General features: G+C 37.8%; 1 protein-coding gene across 1 annotated transcript in view; it reads right to left on the reverse strand.

Moving 5' to 3' along the window:
- Positions 1-2,411: 2,411 nt before the first annotated feature.
- ZNF713 (zinc finger protein 713) overlaps positions 2,412-18,281 on the reverse strand; it is a 39,189-nt gene continuing 23,319 nt past the window's right edge. Inside the window, exons 3-5 of the mRNA XM_045786260.2 lie at positions 15,127-15,253; positions 14,699-14,791; positions 2,412-4,626 (exon numbers count right to left, since the gene is read on the reverse strand). Coding sequence (XP_045642216.2) covers positions 3,569-4,626; positions 14,699-14,791; positions 15,127-15,253 — 1,278 coding nt within the window. The 3' untranslated portion in view covers positions 2,412-3,568. The remainder of the gene's footprint in view (positions 4,627-14,698; positions 14,792-15,126; positions 15,254-18,281) is intronic.

Genomic DNA, 18,281 nt, shown 5'->3' on the forward strand with positions numbered 1-18,281 from the left:
TTTAAAAAAGCTTTAAATAATGCTAGGCAATAAAATTCCTATACCAAAATGACAGGAGAATGAGACGGATGGTTTGGGGAAAGTTCAAGAGTCAAAAATTTCAAATCTATGCAAAAACAAGGTCTCAAAATGCCCCATGACATAATAAGTAATAATTTGTTATGAAAGGAGACCAAAAAAAAAAGTTGTTTGGTCTGTGCAACTAGGTTCTATGGATGACCTAAGAATCAGCCAGTTGCTAATCTGTAAATTGCAACTTAATTTGTCTGACGGTATTACTCGTATTTTGGGTTAGATAAGATTACTAGAACCCAAGGAAGGTTGTCAAATAATACCTGGCAGGAACAGCCTAAACCTAGAAACAAATGAAAAACTGAAACCCTGGGAAACTGTTCAAATAAGGATATGAAAAAAAAATTAAATCCATGTAGGTAACATTTTAATGGTTTTGGTATAATTAATATTCTGGGTACATTTTACCTTTTTTTTTTTAAGATTTAATTTATTTGAGATAGAGAATGAGAGAACATGAACGGGAGGAGGGGCATGGGGGAGAAGCAGACTCCTTGATGAGTGGGGAGCCCAATGTGGGGCTCTATCCCACCACTATGGGATTATGACCTGAGCTGAAGGCAGAGATGCCCCTTTTTTTACATTTCTTAAGGTATTTAAAATATTTAATACAATCTTAAATTTTAGGCTTGTGATTTTATTGAAATGTTTAAATCCGAAATCAGTGCTTTAAAGAGTGGGGGTATCTAATTTTAGAAATTCCTAAGCTTTTGTTCATTAGTTTCACAGCTGTGAATAATTAAAGGAATACTGGCTGCTTAAAGAATGCATTTCTTCAACTAATAAATTAAACATTAATCAAAATACAAATAGTAATGGATATATTTCTCCATGCCCACAAGGCCTTTGGACATGAGAATCTATCAACATGGCAATCCTTCAACAATCTGAAGTTCTGAGAAAGTCACACAGATTTTAATGTTGAGCAGCACCTTTTGCTTTATTAACTTTAATATATTCAACAAATATTTACAATGTGTTACAAAACACTGTTCCAGGCACTGGAATCAGTAGACGATCCATGTGCTAGTGACATTTCTATTGAGAAATCCTGAATAAATAATTTATTATCATGTGTAAGCTTAAATATCTCTTTTCATAAAAGAAAGCCAATGACACCTGGTTGGATGGGCCAAATGAACTAATGCATGTGAAAGGGTAATGTCTTGCCCTCGCAGACAGAAATAAGTCATAACTGACGGGTTTTTCAATGAGTGCTATTCCTCTGGTTTCTCTACTCCAAGAGCAAGTATTTTGATGTCATCAGTATACTTAGAGTTCACTCCTTAACTTGCAACATTTTGAAGAGAACAAAGGACATGAAAATAAATTCATCCCAGAATGACATAGTTTACAACTGAGATAAGCATCATCATTTATGACCGTAAAGAATATTTAATAAGCTTCTACTTTTATAATTCCTGTTTATTATGAAGAATTGGTAAAAATCTTTGGCCAACTGTGGTCTGGTTCAGTCCAGACTCTTCTTTTCTAGGATTATCCAAGTTCTGCTGAAACTCTTTGAAAATCCCATTGTTTTCATTTTTCACCTGTGTCGATACACTGCCTGTATGGGAGCCCTTAACACTTTTTGTGGATACGTCTTTTTTTCTTTTCTTTGCTGGTTGCAAAATTAAACTTTGATCAAAGCCTTTACCAATTGTAATTAATCATTACTTCTTTTAATACATTCCTTTACTGCCTAAGATTTCACCTTGGCTCACTCTCTTTCTGAAATCTGAGTACCCTTCTTAAGGCAAATGAATGTTAAATGTAGCTCATTTGGGTGAAGAGATAATTTCCAGAACGGACCTGCCCTGAAAATGGATCCCTACTACACGGATATTTGAACACAAAATACTGTTAAAAATCCTTCTTGACTATAGTAACTCAGGATTTTATTAACTATTTCACATTCACTGATGCGTGGGGCATAAACGTACTTTGAAAAGTTTAACGTCTGTGACGAAATGAGTTCATTATTTTCTTTGTTTTTAGTGTTTTAGGTTTTTAAGTGTCTTTAGATCATTTCAGCTTTGACCCAAGAACTTTATAAAATGTAGTCTTTCAGAGGGAAAAAGTCAGAGAAGTCTTTGAGCTGGGAGCTATGTTGGAAGAAAAAGGGTGAGGAAGCAAGGGGAAATGCAATCCTACCTTAGACTCATGGCTTCTTCAAGCCATGCCTGAGGAAAGAGACAGACAGAAAATCAAGAAACTGGAGAAGCCCCATAGGTGCAGATATCTGTGGCTTATGACAGTTTACATTTATAATGCTTTGTAACATCAAAATGTGATTGTTTGCTCAACAGGGCAGTGTTCACGAAAATAAAATTTAACCACCTTAAATTCTTTTTGGAAAAAGGTGTTACATAAATATATTTCAATAAATAAAATACATTAGTAAGCCAATTAGTAATACTTTCTTTGTTGTTTATATAAGCCAGTTGGGCTCTTCCCTGGTTCTTATCCTTATCATCGTACCACAGCTTAACATCTGGTATAGTCTCCTACTTCTTGTCTTTCACAGTTGTGCAGGGAGCTGTAGGGACTCTCAGCCCCTGGTGATTATAGAAAAACAAAGCAACACAGAACAACAACAAAAAACTCCTCTCTGTTCAAACCCACAAACATAGCAGAAATACCCATTTTAGTGAGAGCAATCTATTTGCTATAAGGAAATTTAAAACTAGAACAAGAGGATAGAAAAGTAGACTTCTCTGAATCACTTTTTAAAGTTCATCACTATGACCCTCAGTCTCCTCCAAGACTCTTCTTAAAGTGATTCTAGGGCTTGTTTGATGAAAATGCAAAAGTTGCTAAAAAACAAACAAATCAACAAACACTGTCAGATCCTGTCACATTGTTTCTCAGATGAAGGTACAGAAGATTTAGGTGGTACATCAAATGGATATTTTTAATTTGGAAGTTAAATATTTTGATAAGTAAGTATGTTTGTTTATTTTAGAACAAATGTAACTGACATATAAAACTCATAATTTCCACAAATACTATTTCCTAGGACAAGATTAAAAATTCTGAGTCCCTTTAAAGAAAAATATTAAGTAAACACTGAATATGATAAAAACTGTAAAGGAAACACACAAATGACTGAAGTTTGAGAAATATTGCTTTTATGTTTATTTCAAGTTTATGTGACTGGTTACACTGCATCGTTGCCTTAATCAATGTTTACATAATTTAAAAACTTTATATCATAAGAGTTACAGGTGAATAATTACAGATTATTGCCTATAAGATTTCTGGTCATTAAAAAGAGTTTTATATCAGATTTGGAACATGACTCAATTTAATTTTATAAAATAAATTATTTTCACTATCTATAACCTCTCCTGGGAATATGCTACTAATTTAAGACCTAAATTTATTTAGTTTCTATGCATTAAAAATTTATTTATAAGCTTTCTCTCCTCTATGAATAATTTGATATTGAATGGGATGAAAAGATCTGACCAAAAGTTTTCCCAGATTTATATATTCATATGATTTCCCCCCCATGAGTTATGTGCTGCTGAGTAAGTGAAGGACTGGGACTTAAGGTTTTCTCGCATTTATTATATTCACATAATTTCTCCCGAGTATGGATTTTCCTATGCTGATTAAGGTGTGCACTTTGGCTAAAGGCTTTCTCACATTCATTACATTTATAGGGTTTCTCTCCTGTATGAGTTCTCTCGTGCTGATTAAGATGTGTCCTCTGGCTGAAGGCTTTTCCACAAAAACTACATTCATAAGGTTTCTCTCCGGTATGAAGTCTATGGTGTTCAGTAAGGGATGTGATACGGCTAAAGGCTTTACCACATTGATTACATTTATAGGGCTTCTCTCCAGTATGAATTCTCAGATGTTGAGTAAAGGATGAATGTTGACGGAAGGCTTTCCCACATTCATTGCATATAAAAGGTTTTTCTCCTGTGTGAATTCTCTGATGTTGAATAAGATGTATCCTCTGGCTGAATCTTTTCCCACATTCATCACACTTATAGGGCTTCTCTCCTGTAAGGACTATCTGAGGTTGAGTAAGAGATGAGTTGTGGCTGAAAACCTTCCCACATTCACTCGGTTTCTCTTCAGTATGAATATGATTGGTAAGAAGAATATGCTGATTGAAGATTTTTCCACACTCATTATATTCATAAGGATTCTTTCTTACATAGTTTCCCTGATAGTAAATCAAGTCTGAATTACGTTTGATGCTATTTCCTTGTGTGTCAGAATTAAGGGGTGTTTTAATGGAAGGAATTCTCTGATGCATAATAAGGTTTGAGTTCACATTATAGTTTTCTCCAAATCTATTACAGTCATGGCTTCTCTCCTGTGTGATCTTTTTGTGGGTGAAAGATACTTGTGCTAAATGTCTCTGCTGGTTTTCTTGGTTAAACTCTAACTGGTAATCAAAATCCCAGAGTCCTCCCAAGATGGAGTACCAGAAACTATCTCCTGTTAGTCTCTCCATTATCATGTCATGATTTTGATTTTCATCAGAAATATTCTGGTTTGGAGTTGATTTTTTGATTTCAGGTCTACTCTCCCCATCTAAAAGAAATTCAGAACATACAAATATTTTGCCATCTTCTCTGTTTTGAAAAAGAAATTTTTGCACAGTGAATTTCCAAGTGAAACTTTTAGTAATGTGGACAAGGCATATGTGGCATAAGTTTTAAAATATGGCCGTGGAACCAGGAAGACTAAAAGGATGACAGAAAGCAGTGAGCAGGGGGAAATTTTAAAACCTGTATGGTAATCATAAGAAGAGATCATCCAGGAGTATCTATGGCAGAAAGAAAAAGGAAAGGAGAGTGAGAAATATCAGAGAAAGATCTGTGCTTAGAGGTGGGAGATGTTAGAGGAAAGACTTGGAGAAGACAGGTCCAGGATTATTCTATTGTAGTGCCAGCTACTTGTTTATTTAAAAAGTATTTCTTCTTATTTTCAATCTTTTGTTTAAAATGATAAAATGAATACTTGCTTATAATAATGCATTCAAATAATGTGGAAGTGCATAAAGGAAGAATTTCACCCCGTTAGAGGTCAGTATTGTTAACAGTTTGGAGCCTGTCTTGCCAGATTTTTTCCCTGTTCATACAAATATAAATGTAAATCATGTTTTGAACAACCATGAATTGTGATAAAAACAAAATTTCATTTCAGTGTCCTACCACTTCTTTAAACTTAATGGGGGCATTCTCATTCTGCTTCTGGATGAAGATTTGGGCAGGTTTGGTGGTTCCCCCTAATTCTTAGATAACCGATACTCCTACTGTTACAGTAAGTTACAAACACAGTCTCTATTCAGTAATTAAAATGTTCAGTTCACCTGTTTAATAATCAAAACTCCAAAATTAATTCATTTTCCTTCCCCTGGGCTGTTAGAGTCATATTCTTCCTTTCTCCCCACCACCTGTGTCTTTTCTCCACCCTACTTTCTTCCTGCTGGTTTTTTCCCCTATTCTCTCACTTCTTTTCCCACTTTAACTTTTTCCCAGGCCACTTCTTTCTTCACTGTCATTTAGTTTCCTTCTTTTTTGGAGGAGGGAGGTGCAGAGGGAGGGGGGAGAGAGAATCTTAAGCAGGCTCCACACCCAGCACAGAGCCTGATTCTGGGCTCAATCTCATTACCCTGATATCATGACCTGAGCCAGAATCAACAGTTGGACACTTAACTGGCTGAGTCACCCAGGTGCCCTGGTTAGTTCCCTTCTAACAAGAGTTTGAGGATAGAAGCTGTGTGGAGGGAGGGATTAAGAGACAGGCCCATTTTGGTGTGACTGGGTAGCTTCACATTCTCACCTTGGCAGAAGATTAAATAGGACTCACTTTGGGAACTCTTATGACTCTTGGGAGGTTTTAGCTGGACCTCTCTTTCTTCTTTCATTTCCATGATCTGGATAGATAAATCTCTATTTTGGATAGTCCCTTGGGACCAGCCCTACAGGCATGAATCCTATTGGACAAGATCGAAGATGTTGGATGACTCATAAACACTCATGATACCTTCTCTTGACCAACTTGGGTAGTGCAAACAGATCCTAACTCAACCGTTTCTCCTGGCTCACCTACAAAAGTCATTTCATCAGTCAGCTGTTCTTGGGCCTTGGACTGCTTTAGCGTTCTCAAATGTAAGTCCTGCACTAGTCTTGGTCTTTCAACCATAGGGAATGTATATAAAAAGCTGAAGAGTGTTTCCTTGAAGCTGGCACATATGATTATCATCCTAATTAGGACATTTGACAGTAAAAGGGAGCACCATTAATAATTATGCCAAGAATCATCCTGGAAAAATAAAATGGAATTACACCATAATACTGTTTTGTGTTTTTCTTTTTCTTTTTTTCTTTTTTTTTTTTTAAAGAGAGCGAGAGCAGGGGAGGGGCAGAGAAAGAATCTTAAGCAGGCTCCACAGTGGGTGGGGAGCCTGACATGGGGCTTGGTCTCACAACCCTGAAATCATGACCTGAGCCAAAATTAAGAGTCTGGAGCTTAACCAACTGAGTCACCCAGGAACCCCTGTATATTTCTTTTTTTTCATTACTGCATATCATGAACATATTTTCATGTCGACAAATACATTTCCATAATTTTTAAAGTTTGTAAAATACCCAATTTTATGGATATATCAAAGTATTTTTAATCAATTCACATTTAGGTTGCATTGGACTTACTGTTACCACAAACAGCATGGCAAGAATAGTTAGTTGGCCAAACATGAAATAGAAATTGTAGGAAGAAAAAGAAAGAAAATTGTGAAAAATAGATCAATATGCTTAAAGATATACAAAAAGATGTACAAAAAGATATACAAAAAGATAAACAGAACTTACTCTGGTCTAAAATTATATGTGGAAAAAATAGTGATTTAAAAGATTTGTTTTAAACCAATTGACCGATTCAACCAAATTATCGACTGGATCACTATTTTCAGCCAAAATGCTTTTGTCTGCCTAAGGACTTTGGCTCTGGCTCTAAAATGTTTAGAATGACTGGCTGGAGTCGGAAGACACAACTCCTTCTGCCTAGGAGTAGAATTCAGGGCCTTCATTCCCTATGGCCTAGCTTGCAAAACTTTGGTTTATTCCTGGAAACACTGCAGCTTGATCAACACACTCATGGCCACTTTTGTTGACTGCCTTCTTTCCATGTCTTGCTTCTGAGTGAAAAGGGGAAAGTGCTGCTGGTTGGCAGACTTGTCATCTACTGATACCAGGAGGAGGAGTGACAATGCATGGATTATACAGGCATTGTTCCCCCACTGTGGATACCCTCAAGGCACATCAGATCTTCAACCACAGGGCTACCTATCTACATCCCAGTGGGATGCCAAGGTAGAGTCTAGACTCCAGGTTGAGACACTGATTATCTTGGGCTATTTGTGAAGAAAATTTGTGAAGAACAAACTCTAATCCATTTGTTCTAGCTCCTTACCTAACTAAGCCCCCTTGTTAGTAGATGTGACTGCAACTTACCTTAAAAGCAGGGTGGGCACTTATGAGGATGAACACGTTCATCAAACTATGTATATGAGAGCATGTAGAGGTGCTGTGTTCTCTCATTATCCACTGCCTACGTTCTTCCTGGTTTGGCCTTACCTGGCTAGAAACCCAGCCATTTACTGAAGCTCCCAAGTCTTTTTTTTTTAAAGATTTATTTATTTGACAGAGAGACAGCCAGCAAGAGAGGGAACACAAACAGGGGGAGTGGGAGAGGAAGAAGCAGGCTCCCAGCGGTGCAGGGAGCCTGATGTGGGGCTCGATCCCAGGACCCTGGGATCACACCCTGAGCCAAAGGCAGATGCTTAATGACTGAGCCACCCAGGTGCCCCTGAAGCTCCCAAGTCCTTCTTTATACTTCTGCTGAGTCAATCCCCTATGACATCTTATATTGCCTATGCCTCTGTTATCTGAGATTATAGAAAAAGTGCTACTTGGGAAGAAAGTGTTTTCAGACATGGAAGTAGAAGAGCTTCCTGTGCCTACACTGTGAGAATGACATGCATTCTATTTTGTGCCCAAGTTCTAAATTAAGTAAATGCATGCAATATCTTGGTCATGGCTACAGAGTAAGGCTCTTTAGCTCTACTGCAGGAGTTCATCAGGCTTTCATCATTCTTGTAGGAGCCTAAGGGCTCTACATCAAGAAAAACCGGGGATTTGCATAGACTTCTGCAGGCTCAGTGTGGTTACTATTTGTCCCCACTGACTCCATATTCCCTGGATCAACTCTTGGGGTTATGAGCCTTTAATAAAATTGGATTTCTAGGGTACCTAGACCTCTGATGTCCTTTGTATCTAGGAAGGGGTACCTTCTAGATAGGATCTTTTTTTTTTTTTAAGATTTTATTTATTTATTTGACAGAGATAGAGACAGCCAGCGTGAGAGGGAACACAAGCAGGGGGAGTGGGACAGGAAGAAGCAGGCCTCCAACGGAGGAGCCTGATGTGGGGCTCAATCCCAGAACCCTGGGACCACGCCCTGAGCCAAAGGCAGACGTTTAACAACTGAGCCACCCAGGCGCCCCAAGATAGGATCTTAATATAAGCATCTTATGATGCCACTGGGCAACCACAACATCTTGAAGGGCCTTCTGCACTACTGCACACATCACCTAGCAGACAGCTCACCCTGCTCAGCCTCATCCAGTGCCTTTTGAAATAAATTATTTTGAAGTAGGAAGAAAGGAAGCGAGAAAGGAAAGAGGGAGGGAGAGAAGGAAGGAAGGGAGGAGGGAGAAAAGAAAAGAATTAGGGACAAAGGGAGGGAGGAAAACATTTTTAAAAGTTTATCCTTTTTTTAAAAAAGATTTTATTTATTTATTTATTTATTTATTTATTTATTTATTTGGTTAGTTAGTTATGAGAGAAAGAGAGCACAAGCCGGAGGAGAGAGAGAAGCAGGCTCAGTCCCAGGATGCCAGGATCAGGACCTAAGCCAAAGGCAGACACTTAGCCAACTGAGCCCCCCAGGTGCCCCAAATTTATCCTTTCTATGTGTAAAGCACTATTAGCATTTCTGGTTCTCTTTTAATTAAAAAATATAGTGGGTTATAATATTAATTTAGTGGATAGAACAATAAATTAAAACTGAAACAATAGGCTAAAAAAGATTAGAAACTATCAGAGTTCAGACATAGCAGTAAGGATAAATGTTGTTTGGTAAGACTTTGTCTCAATTTTATAGATCATACAGATCTTACGGGTTGCAATAAAAATGAATTTCTTAATGAGAGTGGTGGTTATAAATAATTAAAAACTAGTGTTTGGACAGAGGTTGGTAAGTTTTTTTCTGTAAAGGGTCATATAGTAAATATTTAAGGTTTTGTGGGTCATATGGGCTTTATCATTTACTCAACTCTGCCGTAATGGTGTGAAAGCAGACACACACAGTATGAGTGACAGAGCAAGTGTGGCTGGGTTCCCATAAAATTGTTTACAAAAACATGTGACTGTAGACAATGTTTTGTTCATCCAAAGAGTCTACAACACCACACAGGGTTATCTGGAAAGGGAACCCCCCTTGATAATGTAAGACATCCTTATGTTGCCCGGTGGTTCATCTTACACTAGCAATGTAGGAGAGTGCTTTCTTCCCTACAGTCCTATCAGCAGTGTGTGCAGACTAATTTTTGGACTTTTGCTAAACTGATAGGCAAGAATGGGTAATCTGTATTTTCAATTTGTGTTTCTCTTATGAGTGAGGCTGAACATTTTTTCTTGCATTAAACGTATTTGTATTCCTTTATCTAGGAACTGTTCAGACATGTGTATGCTTCTGTTGGGCTGTTGGCCTCTCACTGATTGACAGGAGCCTTTTATTAATGGGAGCTTAGCCATTTTGATATAAATTGCAGATATTTCCCTTTATTGCCATTTGCCTTTTTACCCTGCTTATTATGCTACCCCATGCAGAGTTTGGGTATTTGTATCTGTTGAATGTATACACCTTTTCTTTTATGGCTTCTAGACTTTGAATCATAGAAATGATTTTCCTGTTTCAAGGTTATAGAAGATTTCTCCTGTGTTTTCTTCCAGGTCTCCTATGGTTTCATGTTTTACATTTAAAGTCTCTGATTCCTTTGGAGTATCTTCGTTTAAGGGGTAAGTTATGGATCCAATTTTATCTCTTTCCAGATGGGTACTCACTATTCATTAAAGGGCTACCTTTTATAACTACACTTGTGGTGAGCGTAGCATAAAGACTGATCGCTATGTTGTGCACCTGAAACTAATGTAACATTGTGTCAATTATACTTAAATTAAAAAAAAGGTCTACTTTTTAAATACCAGTTGTCTCAATACCATTTTATTAAGATGTCCACATTTTCCCTCCTGATTTGAACTAATGCCTTTATCGTATACTAAACTCCTGCATACATCTGGGTCTATTTCTGGATTTCCTATTCTGTTCAGTTGATCTGCCTTGTAGTAATAAAATTTTATTGTATATTATCTAGTTGAGATAATCCCTCTTATTGTTTTTCCTTTCAGAGTTTTCTAGATTATTTTTGTTTGACTTTTATTTTTTCTCTTATTTTTTTAATATGTTCAATTAGTCAACATATAATCAATTTGAACTTTAGAATGAGCTTATCTAGAGCCCTCTAAAATCTTGAAGGCACTTTTTATGGGATTACATTACATGTATATTAGGGACACTGACACCTTGGTATGTCCATTTATTCAAGTTTATTTTTGTGTCTGTCAGAGTGTTTTCAAGTTTTCCTCATGCAGGTATTGCACATTTCTTGTTAGAAGTTTATTTCTAGTGCACTTAATTTTGCTCCCTAATTGTTTTGAATTTCTCTTCCATTTGAACCCTGTATCCTGATGGCAGGCCTTTATTTCAAGCAAGCACTGGAGTGTGTGTGAGTCACAAGGTGATTAATTTTGGCTGTGTGTAGATTGGGAGAAGGCAGAGAAATGCTCCGCCTGGCTTGTTTCCACGTGGGCCTTTGTAGCACTGGGTCTGCCTTCCTTCCCTGAGACCTGGTGGCTCAGAAACAATAGATTCTACTTCATGCATAGAGTGCTCGTTTTCCTGGGAAATGCCTGGATTTACTGTACTTGGAGAGAAAGAGAGAGAGAGCGAGCGAGAACAAGCCGGGGTGGGGCAGTGGCAGAGGGACAGGCAGAAGCAGGCTCCCCACGGAGCAGGGAGCTGATGTGGGGCTCCATTCCAGGACCCTGGGATCGTGACCTGAGCCGAAGATAGACTGAGCCACCCAGGCGCCCCATCCACATTCTTGATAACGGTTCTACAGTAATCTAATGTATGTGCATGCCATAATTTATTGAACCTTGGTCAACATTTAGGTAGTTTACAGTCTTGTTGTTTCCCCCAAAATGAATATCCATGTCTATAAGTCAGTTGCCACATGGGACAGTTCACGTGGGTTTTGATACATTGTTCATAGGGACTCTGAACACGCAGTGCTTCCTGTGACTTATATTTATTTTGTGCATAATGACGACTAGAAACCAGCCAACACCATAAATATCTTGATTGAGTAATAAAGGATTTTCTATCAAAAGCAAAAAAAAAAAAAGTTTATTTTCTAGGTGTTTTATTTTTTAGTTACTATTAAATGGGCTCTTCTCTTCCATCGTATTTTCTAACTGGTAGGTGTTTGTGCTTTCGTTTTCACTCCACTTCAACAATTATTTACCTGGTTAGTACAGTTATACTCTGAATTTAGATCCATATAAAGACTCTCAAACTCAGTGTCACACTCTCTTGCTCCGTGAGTAGACTATGCCCTTATTCACATTCTACTTTCTGATCTCATCTAGAACTCCACTGTTTCGACTCTTCCATTGTTTTCTAGTTTCCAGTTTTCTTCAGGCCTTATTTTACTTCTTGTCACTTCTTGGACAAGTGACAAGAAGTAAAATCACCTGAATTAACAAACCCTCAGTTTTTCTCCTTTAGTTCCACCCATCTAACAGGCCCTCAGCCTGAGCTCTACAAAGCCTTTCTGGTGCCGTGTGGAACAGGAGAAATGGCATATGCATGGTCACTGGAAACCACAAATGCATAGAAAAATCTCATTTGGATCCTCAAAGCTGCCTGGTAATCTCTTGATTCATCTTTGGTCAGCTTCCATTGACCTCAGTAAGCCAGAGCAAGTGTTCCTCAAGTTCTGTACTTATCCCCCACCATTCCTTTACATTCAATAGGGGACCTTGCATCCAACTTTACCAAGAAAATAGAAATAACCATGTGTGAACTCCTCCAAATCTCCCACCAACTAACTTATTTACATACAAAATCGCCCTTATCTCCTTCTTTCCAATCCAACACCCATCTCTTCTAGAACCTTGCTCCGTATTTTGTATCTGTTTTCTACTTACTCCCTCTTTTAACCCCTCCCCTTCAGTATTAAAAACAAGCTAAAACCATTCCTGCTTAGAGCAATCCTCTTTTGACATTACCTTCTGGTCTCCCATATATCCTCTGTTGTCTCCCTTTCTCATTCTAGCTTCTTGTAACAATACGGCGTATTTATCAGGTCTACCTTTTTACCTCCTGTTCACTCAACAATGTACTGATTGTTCTTCTAATTACTTCCCTGTTATTTCCCTTATTAATATAATTACTAACCTCTTTGTTGCTAAATCCATTGGACACTTTCCAGGTCTTACCTTTGTGAGGAAGAGGTTTCTAAGTAAATAGGCATCAGTAGATGCCAATAAAGCAAGCAGTACCTCAGAGGGCAAGCCAGAATTAGATGCATCCATCAACAGAAATGTTTTACCACATCCTCATAAGAGGAACCAGTCACTGTGTCCCTGTGTCTTACAGGAAAATGCAAAAATGCAAGCTGTCTCCTTGGAGGAGACTGCCAGGCTGCTTACAACTGACAAGGAGGATATGAGGACATCATTTGTTCAAGCTGACCTGTGAACCAAGAGCCTGAGGCATCCACAAAATAAGTTCTGGAAATTTTCTTAGGTTAGCAATTATTTTCTCTAGCTAGGGATCTGTGGATAGGGACTTAATGGGAGACAGCTTGGATCCTACAAATGGATATGCCTGTGGGGAAAAAATACGTACCTGAGGGAAAGAATAGCTTTGCCTTCTGCTGTAAGTGCCAATGCTGGCAATTCACCTGGGAAGGGAGTTTTTCATTTTCTTCCTTTAGTTTCCTGCTTCCCAGGTTTCAGGGTGTGGAGATTCATAGAAATAGTGTCACCTACTGTTGTCAGGGAAAGTGTTAGGGGTTCCCGAAAAAATGTTTTATTAGCTTCTACCCATGGAATGGCAGCACTCGTCAGATGAAAATTCAGGTTCATTGAGGCTGAAAGAGGAACAGGTTTCCCACCCAAGATGACCTGGAGTGCTAAAAGCAAGGACAGCCAAGTCAAAGCCACCTTGAAAAAGAAGCTGAAGTTTGAATGACAGAACACCAAGTCCAAATGGGAAAACCAGGTGCCAAAGCAAAGAATCGGGGTGGAAATTACATAGAGATGGGGGGCAGGTTAGCCTGGCTTAATAAACCAGGGTGTAAAATACCTAACTCAGTATCTGACATACATTTAAAAGTCAACTACTTACTAATATAACCAGGCAGAACACTGTATAGGTGGTATTCCAACAGAAGGGAGCTAAGGTTTTGGGTTTTGTTTGGTTTTTTTTTTTTGGGGGGGGGTTAAGAACTCTCATATTTAATGGATGCTTTAAAGAGAGAGTATAATGTCAACAGATCCAGGTTTTGAAATAATTAAAATGATAGCATGACATTCATAAGCGAAAATATAACCTAAAATCTGGGAAGAGAGTGTGGGTGAAATCCTGAGGCTAAAAATATAGAAATGGGAAAATGCCATAGAAGGGTTACTTAAAGGCAATGTACTACAGAGATGAACACCAAGTCTATAGGAATACATGCTTTTAGAAGAATAAAAAGGGAGAGAAAGCAGTGAAGGAGCAGATAGAAATACTGGGCAAAGACTACAAGAGGCAAGAATTGTGTAATCACAAGGCAGAGTGGAAGAAAATGTCAAGAAAGTAAAGTCAACACAATCCAATGCAACAAGATGAGAGGAGACAGTAACTGTTTTCTTTTTAAGCCACTGGATTTGACTGAAGGAAGTTATTGGTAATCTCCAGGAAAATGATTTTAATAGTACAGAGAGGATAGGGGTCATATCATAAAGGTAATCAAGAGAATTAAAATTGAGGCTATGGGTTTTAGACAGGTTTAAAGAGTTTGATAATAAAAGGAAAAAGAATGAAAAGTAGATAAAAATGGCAGAAGATCTTTGATATGGAAAAGAAAGATTTAAAGAATACTGAGAGGATGTATGAATAAAAAAACAAAGTGCTGTGTGGAGATTTGCAACAGCAAGGTATTTATGAATGTTAAAATTAATACCTTCACACGAACTTTTGTGTGAATTTTTTAATAGTAAGTATATATTATCTGTTTAACTGGAAAAAAAATAAGAGGGCAATTTCCACTTTGGAACAAAGTCAAACAGAAATTGAATTTTTAAAAAGGCCTCAGTATTCTTAAAATCCCAGAGGCAGAGACCTGGAGCACAGTCAGTTGAATATTTCAGAAGCGACTGCTTCTCTTCGCCGAGCAGCAGATACCCAAGTGCTCGCTCCTCACCTGCGTGAGTGTCCAAGGGGCTGCCTCTTTCCATCACCCACTGCTCCTCTTGCTCCAACTGGGAGATCACCTCTGGCTTATAAAGTTGATGCCCTATTCATGGAAAAAATGTATGTCATAGAAGTCTGTACTAGGAACAGAAATTTCTCTCAGAACTCATTTCCAACATTTTTCGTCTTTAGGGCCTCTGGATTTGGAAAGGGGAAATTTCAGAGGCAGCAAAATAAAGCTACCCACCTCAAACTCAGCAAAGTCATGATCTTTTACCTGAGGACAAACAGCAGGAAACAGAGGTCCTCTGTCTCCAGAACTGAGTAGCATTCCGTCCTGGCCTGAACTATACTCACTGAAGATTTGGAAATTTTCACTACTTAAGGAAATACACCCATTTAGAATGGTTTCTAGTTTTACAGGGACAACATCCTTACCCAGTGCTACCAGATTCCTGTAGTTCTCCAGCATCACGTCTCGGTAAAGGTTCTTCTGCGCAGGGTACAGCTGGTCCCACTCTTCTCTGGTGAAGTTCACAGCCACGTCCTGGAATGTCAGTGATTCCTGAAAATACCAAGTACATCCCTGCTTAGCCGGAAACCAGTTTTTTACAGGGGCCCTTAGGGGAAGGGGCAAAGGTGTAGTAGTGGAAAAGGTCAGGATGTCTGAGCCGTTGTGCTGACAGTCTTTAGGGCTCCCTCCGAGTAATCTAGGTCAAAATTTTTGAAACAGCAATTAGTATCTATTTATCTTTCAAGTCAGACATAAAAACATTCATGGAATAATGCTTGCTTTTAAGCTTTTTACAGTTTGTTGCAAGGGATAGATTCTCATCATCTAAACAATTAAAAAAAACATATGGGAAATTTATGCTGTAAGATTTCACAAATAAAAGAATTCATCGGTTGAAATACTGTAAGGAGGTGTCAAGTTGGTAGATTTTGTGTATCCTTAACAGATTTTTAAACTCTGGACAGAACTGGAGAGATGATATTCCGGTGGGTTAAAAAAAAAAAAAAAAGAGCAACAAGGGCAAACAGGCTGAGAGTAGAAGACACATGAGGCAGTAAAAGAGACTGCCGCCTTACAGTTAGGAGATTCAAATAAAAAAGGGTCCCCTCTAAATTTTCTCTACTGTAAATGCTTTTTAATAATTCTTTTGCTCTAAGAGACACACAGATACAAACACAGGCACATAACGACCAATATATACCTCCCCCTCTTCCCTTACTACCTAATCCCTCCAAAATACCACCCATTTCATGGGTATAATACCTCAACTCTTCAGAATGAGTGTGGGGTTATAAGTAAGCGCTTTCCCCCATAAGTTAATAGTCAATATTTAAGTACAGTACTGGCACTTTACTTAAATTTTCAAGCTTTGATAACATATCTTTCTAAAATATATTTCAGTTAAGTGACATAGGCAATTTACAGATGAATCACCAAGGCTGGAAGAAATTAATTTATCCAAGGACATATAGCTAGTAAATAGCAGGGACTGCATTTCATCTTTGATCTTATTCTAAAGCCTGTGCTCTTTCCATCATACCACAAAGATGTCTTTTCTGCATTTATGAATAATTCCCCTTCGTGACTTTTATTTTTAATTTCCATTCTACTTTCCCCATGCTTCTTGAGGGGTAGCACCAGGGTGAGGAAAACGAGGAATTTATAGTCTACATTCTTTAATACTTGCATTTGTAGTTCCTTTTGTCTGTGTTAATCAGTACTCTCTCTTTCCTTCTATATCTTCTAATGATTATCTTGCACTTGGGTTACCAGTTTCTTCTCTTCTCTTTTTTTCTTCTTTGAATTATATTTTTAATTAGAATATTACTATATATTAGTATAAAAACATATAAAAAAGTACTTAGTAAAAAAACAAATCTCTCTCCCAGGCTTCTTTCCTCTCTATCCAGCTTTTACTCCTAATCACTATTTATAGTTCTTAGTGTATTACCCCAGAATTCTTTATGCAAATATGAATATAGATTCTCATTTCCTCCCACTTTTTTTTTTAACCTCAGAAGTAATGTATTGTATACATTGTTTTTTAACTTAACAATATAATGCTGGACATCTTTCCATTTCAGACATATTAGGATGTAGCTTCATTATTGTTTTTAAACTCAAAATATTTGGACATAATTTCAGACTTCAAGAAAAGTTGCAAGAATAAAAAAAATTCTTCCCTCTCCTCTCCCTTTTTCTTTCTATAATTTTTCTTTTTTTTTTTTTAAGATTTTATTTATTTATTTGACAGAGATAGAGACAGCCAGCAAGAGAGGGAACACAAGCAGGGGGAGTGGGAGAGGAAGAAGCAGGCTCATAGCGGAGGAGCCTGATGTGGGACTCGATCCCAGAACGCCAGGATCACGCCCTGAGCCGAAGGCAGACGCCCAACCGCTGTGCCACCCAGGAGCCCCTATAATTTTTCTAGACTGTTTAAAAGTAATAAGTTGCAGACTTGACGCCCCTTTGCCTCTAAAAATTCAGTGTTTATTCTCTAAAAGCAAGGCAATCTCTTACGTAGCAATAGCACAGTGATCGAAGTCAGGAAACTAACATAGACAATGATACAGTACTGTTGTCTAAACTATACACATATTCAGATTTCACTAAATGTCCTTTATAACAAAAGAAAATTCAAGACCATGCACTGCATTTGTCTTCTACCTTTTGTCTCCTTTGATCTGCAACAGTTACTGAGCCTTTCTTTACATTTTATAACATAGATATTTGGAAAAGTTAGGCTAGTTATTTTGACGATAAACCTCAGTTTGGGCTTCTCTAGTGTCTCCTCATGAGTAGATTCACTACACTTCTGGCAGGGATAGTATGGAAAGGATACTGGATTCTTCTCAATGAATCATATCAGGAGGCACACAGTATTGACTAGTTCCATTACTGGCAATGTTAACTTTGATAATTTCGTTAAGGTGGTTATCTACCAGTACTTTCCGCTGCAAAATTACTATTGCATCCTGTAATTACTAAGTATCTTGTGGCGGAGATACTTTGAGACTGTGTAAATATTTTGTTCTTTCTCAAACTTTCATCCACTAGTTTTAGCACTGATACTTCTTGCCTGAATCAATTGTAATTATGATAGTTGCTAAATGGTGCTTTTCTAAATCCATCATTCTTTGTATAGTTGGCTTTCTACTGTGATGAAGAGGTTTCCCTCATTAATTAATTAATTAATTTATATCGGGTGAATGTGTTCACTTATTTTATTCAATACGTTATAATCATTTATTATCACTACTTATTTTAATGCTCAGATTGTCCCAGATTTAGCCAGTAGGAGCCCTTCAAACTGGCTTCCATGTCCTTTTGACATATCCCTATCATTCTTTTGAGCGTTTTACTTTTGGGGACAGAAAAACATTCCTTCGAGGTACACTTTGTGCTCTTCTGCCTCACAGCTAGAATTAGCCATTTGTCCAAGATCCCTGTTTCCTTCTAATGTTCAAATACTGAACATTATTCTAATGTTTCTGCTTCTAATCAGCGGATCTGCAGGGTTTCAGTCTCATGTTCTGTTCCGTTGGTCAAATACTGAGCATTACGTCTAGTTCCTTTTAAT

The sequence above is a fragment of the Ursus americanus genome, chromosome 2 (genome assembly GCF_024610735.1).
Source record: "Ursus americanus isolate L20-20 chromosome 2, mUrsAme1.1.p, whole genome shotgun sequence".
NCBI classification, from domain to species: domain Eukaryota; kingdom Metazoa; phylum Chordata; class Mammalia; order Carnivora; family Ursidae; genus Ursus; species Ursus americanus.